The sequence below is a fragment of the Arachis ipaensis genome, chromosome B04 (genome assembly GCF_000816755.2).
Source record: "Arachis ipaensis cultivar K30076 chromosome B04, Araip1.1, whole genome shotgun sequence".
Lineage (NCBI taxonomy): Eukaryota > Viridiplantae > Streptophyta > Magnoliopsida > Fabales > Fabaceae > Arachis > Arachis ipaensis.
In genome coordinates this window covers 12784583-12789641 of record NC_029788.2, presented here as the reverse complement: position 1 = coordinate 12789641, position 5059 = coordinate 12784583, and the positions used below count along the sequence as shown (strand labels likewise).

The 5059-nt window shown below is 33.9% G+C and overlaps 1 protein-coding gene across 1 annotated transcript; it reads left to right on the top strand.

Annotated features, from left to right (window-relative positions):
- Window positions 986–2310, top strand: LOC110271428. Its single transcript, XM_021122349.1, has 3 exons — window positions 986–1262; window positions 1428–1833; window positions 2010–2310. The coding sequence occupies exons 1-3, from the start codon at window positions 986–988 to the stop codon at window positions 2308–2310; spliced, it is 984 nt and encodes a 327-aa protein (XP_020978008.1).

The following is a 5059-nucleotide window of genomic DNA, read 5'->3' as shown; positions in this document are numbered from 1 at the left end:
CGTCTCAGCAACTATTCAAATTAACTATTCAGTTCCATGAAAAAACCTAACCGTTGCATCTATTAAATCAACGTTCAAAATTACATTGGAAAAATCAAAGGCACAATCAATGACAAGACTACTACACTTTCCAGTTTCCAATACACGTTAACTTCAAATCACGTCTGAAATTCAATTTATTCATTATTTTAATAAAGTAAGTTGATCTGGGGGCTCCATACCTATAACTCATATCACTGAGTTATAACTAAAAAAGCTCAACCTACTTTATCAAAATATAGTCAGGCTAAGCTTGGGGGCTATAATACGGCCATTACAAATCCGATGTCATAATTTGGCATTAGATACAATAACTCGGCATTATGCACTATAACTCGGCACTTTACGTTATAACTCAGCGTTATACGTTACAATCAGACTCAACGGACTACTTTCTGGAATAAAAACGTCCGACCAGATATTATCACTTATTAAAACCTATTAATTGCTCTTCAATTCAGATGATCAATAGAAACGTAACCGACCTATTTTATCTCACCTATAAAGGTATGATATTTTATCTTCAAAGGATCCATTGAATTCTCAATACTGACTTAAGCTTCGGAGTGCCTTTGCAGGTACACTCCCCCCTGTTTCTTGCTCAAAGCTCTACGCGATTGGACATCCTCTTAGAGTAAAACTTGGATTACCACAAAGCTCAAAGGTCGGCACCGAAGATAACAACTCGATGTCGATTCCCAGAGACCGAGCTCTCCCTCCAGGTATCCATACAAGAACATAATTTATTAAGAAAATATATGAATGTATATAAAATATTTTTTTTATTTGTATAGACATCAAGTAAAAAAATGTTAAAAAGATGTAATAATATTTTTAAAAGAAAAAAAGTCAAACAATTAATCTGTTTAACTCATTAGTCCAAAAAAATCGAATTAAGTTGTGGGTGCAGGTTCTGAAGCATAAATATCTCAGAAATCAGTCTGGTATGAGCAGAAACAGTAGAAATTCTTCATCGGCTACCTGGAAGAAAATTGTTAGTGTCTATGAGCATCTCAAGGAAGGGCTTCATTGGAATATTGAGAATGTCCACAAATCAGTTTGGTATGATGAATGGACTCCTTTTGGTAAGCTTTGCAACCTTGTTCCTTATGTACATATTTCTGAATCAGATTTCATAGTGGCTGACTTGTGGAAAGGAGTGACTTGGGAGGTTGATAGTCTTACCACACCTATTCCGCATGAGATTAAGCAGTTTATTTGTGGTCTGAGATATTCTAGTTCGACTGAGTTGGAGCCATAGTGGAGGTGGTGGCCTGCAGCAACAAAAAAGTACAGTGCAAGGGAGGGTTATAGATGGTTATTAGAGAAAACCTTAAATTGGAATGCCAATAGTAACTGGAACTGGTTGTGGAATACAAACATTCCAGAGAAGTTCAAATTTACTATATGGCTTGGCTTACATGATGCTCTACCAACTGAGACCTTTCGATTCAAGCGGCATTTAGCTTCTTCAGATATGTGTAAGAGATGTAACAAGGTGCAGAAAACTATAGAGCATTGCCTTAGAGATTGTGAACGATCAAATGCAATTTGGCATATGTTGGATCCTAGTATCCTGGACTCGACAGCTAGTACTGCTCTTGAAGAGTGGTTTTGGAAGGCTTTGGCTAACAATGAGGCGTCTTTTGGTGCAGGGCTTTGGTGGGTAAGGAGACATAGGTGCAATGACATATTCAATACTGACAACCCTTGGACAGACCACAAGGTTGTTGCCTTGGCCAGAATTACCGACAAGGACTTACAGGTTTACAGGAATCGAAACAATGCCTTTAGGTCTCTACAAAATTGTCTGTGTTGGGAACCATCGGTAGGCAACAGTGTTAAAGTTAATTGTGATGCAAGCTTATATCTGGATTCAAATTTAGCAGGATTTGGGTGTATTATTATAGAATCTAAGGGAGATTGGATCTCGGGTTGCTCTGGAAGTATTCCCCCTGATCTATCACCAGATGTGAATTATTTGCTACTTGGAAAGGGCTGGTTTTAGCTTGGGATTGCGGTTTAAGGGATATTATATGTGAAATGGATTGCTTTGACATTCTGCTCATCATGCATAATCTTATAAGTGGGTATTCATATGAAGTAACAGATTTGGTTTACAAGATTCAGGAGATTTTATCTCGTCCTTGGCTTGTTCACATTGAGTGGGTGTCCTGGGAAGCAAATAGAGCTGCAGATTGGATGGCTAGATATGGTACCAAGAGTAACTCTAATAATGTTATTTGGTCTGAGCCTTGTGTTGATCTTTAGTAAATCATCCACTCGAATATAGGATAGAATTTACTTTATTTTTTTCCATGTTTAGACACACAAAAAATTGATATTTTCTTGATTTCCTTAAAATTTGAATTATCTGTTTTGTTTTTATTTTATTTTAACTCGATCCTCGTGAGAAACTCGACTTGCCTACTCATATGATAGCCCTACTAACAATTCTGCATGATATCCTCTAACTTGGATATTTACTATAAATAAATAATTTGGATTGGGAAAAAAAAAACTCATTTTTTTGAAGAATTAATTTCCGCATACAAGCCTTTTCACTATACAAGTCATATAAGTTCTGAAAATCCCTAATCCCTAAAACGCGCCTCTTATGGCACGTATGTTTCACGCGCCTCATTAATAGATTTTCCAATCAATCAATGCGCGAATATATAACTTCCTTTTTCGAAAGGATTTCGTTTCTTTTTTTGAATTCCTTCTGCGTTTTCTTGCCTTCTCTCTTCGATCTCTTTCGTGGGTTTCTCTCTCCCTTCTCTTTCGCCGTTTACGTAAGTTTCTCTCTCTATTCTCTTTCTTTGTTTTTCTCATTTTCCATTATTTCTGAAATTAAGCTCTGAAATTGTTTTGAAGATAATGGATGATTCAACTTCAAATTATTAGCTGAATCAGAGCGAAGTAGATTTTGAATTTGAATCCAATGAAGTTCCTAAGGTGTGGTTTAATTCCAGTTAACAATTGAATCTGAATTTGAATCCAGTTAGTAGTTTATGATTGTGTAGCTGAATAATGTGTGAACCTTGTCTGTGAAATTTGCTGTTCATTGTTCCTTGTTTGAATTGAATCTAATGTACTAGTTCTGATGAATTTTTTTCATTTTATATCAGGGATGTAAATCAAGAATATTTGGGTGTATTTCATGAAAGTTTGGATGTATTTACAGTTTATAACTTTTCATCTCACTAAGGGTGAATTGTCTTATTGTTTTAGTTGAATTGTTTTAGTTTCTGTTTATTGATGATTCATGAATCTGATTTTTGTTATTTTTTATGATGGTTTTATAGTTGTATTTGTATTCTATAGTTTATACTTGTTTTAATATGGTGTATTATTTTGGGTGTATTTTGTAGCAAATCTGTGGTGTTGATGAGCAGTTTGTATCTAAGGTTGGGATGACTTTTAACACCCTTGAAGATGCTGCAAAATTCTACAAGAATTATGCGAAGGCTGCAGGCTTTTCTACAAGAGTTTGGAGCACAAATAAAAATGGAAACAAAATTAAGAATCAATTGATTACATGTAGCAGAGAGGAAAAATGGAAATTGAAAATATCTCCGACTGAGAAGACAAATCCCTCAGCTAGATTTGAAGTAGGGAAATCGAAAATTTTTTTATTGTTTTGAATCCAATCAAGTGGTTGAGGTGTGGTTCAACTCAGAAGAAAAAATGTAGCATTAGAGGAAACATTTTTCTGTATTTGCAGCAAATTTGGGTGTAACACGAAGATATTTGGGTGTAAGATGAAGATATTTGGGTGTATTTTTATTCTGATAAGTACTACATAATTTAAAACTCTTTCTCTTCCTCCTCCTCATCTTCTGCTTCTTTTTTTTTCATCATCACTATCTTCTTCTTCTTTTTTCTTTTATTCATTTTTTCCTTTTTGTTTTACTTTCTCAAGTTTCTTCTTGTTTTACTCTCTTAACAAGAATAAAAACCAAAAAATCAAACAAAGAAGAAGAAAAAACATATAATGCTGTAAAATTACTTGGAAGTGGATGAACTTACATTCATTTAACTAAAAGAAAGAAAGAAATAAGGAAAAGAAGAAGAAGAAAAAAAATGCAGCATTAGAGGAAACATTTTTCTGTACAAAAATGTTATTTGTACACTAAAATCAGCCACCAATGTATTTGTGCATAAATACATGTGTGCTTTAATTTATTTTCAATGTATTATTTGTATTCCAGTATGTATTTTATACTGGTGGCTGATTTTGGTGGTTGATTTTAGTGTACACGTAGCATAACTCATTTCTATATTTGCAGCAAATTTGGGTGTAGAACGAAGATATTTGGTGCATTTTTATTCTGATAAGTTCTGCATAATTCAGAACTCTTCATCTTCCTCCTCCTCATCTTCTGTTATTTCTTTTTCTTCTTCATCTTCTTATTTCATATTCTCATAATTCTTTTTGGGAGGAAAAAATCAAACAAATAAAGAAGAAGAAAATACATAATGTTGCAAAATCAAAAGAAGAATGAGGAGAAATACGACGATGAAGATGAAACACGCGAAGAAAAAGGAGGAGAAATTCAAGGAAAAAGGAGAAGAAGAAGGAAGAAGAGGAGGATGAGGAGAAACGTGAAGAGAAAATGACAGTTATGGTTTTCATCGAGGAAGAAGAAGAAGAAGAGTCGTTTATAATGGTGAGGGAGCGCTTTGGAAACGTGATTCGCGTGTTAACACTTTGTGGGTGAGCGTAGCTTCTGTTGGATTTGGCCCAACTTGTAAAACTTGTAAGCCAAAAAGACTTGTACGTGTAGCATAACTGTTTTTTAAATAGGTACTATAAATAAACCCGTATAAGTATTGACATTGTAAACATGGGAAAAAATGTGTTTATATATTTTCGTTTCGTAAATAATTGATAAAAAATTCAAGAAAATGCCTAAATATTAATATAATATATATGATATAATTAGTGTATGTATTAATGTGTTATTAATTTACCTTTAGTATAAACAACAATAAGAGATGTATAAATTACTTATTT

Coding starts and splice junctions, on each gene's coding strand:
- LOC110271428 (XM_021122349.1), top strand. CDS start 986: ATGAGCAGAAACAGTAGAAATTCTTCATCGGCTACCTGGAAGAAAATT. Junction 1,263..1,427: donor GATTAAGCAGTTTATTTGTG/GTCTGAGATATT, acceptor CAAACATTCCAG/AGAAGTTCAAATTTACTATA. Junction 1,834..2,009: donor AATCGAAACAATGCCTTTAG/GTCTCTACAAAA, acceptor ATCTATCACCAG/ATGTGAATTATTTGCTACTT.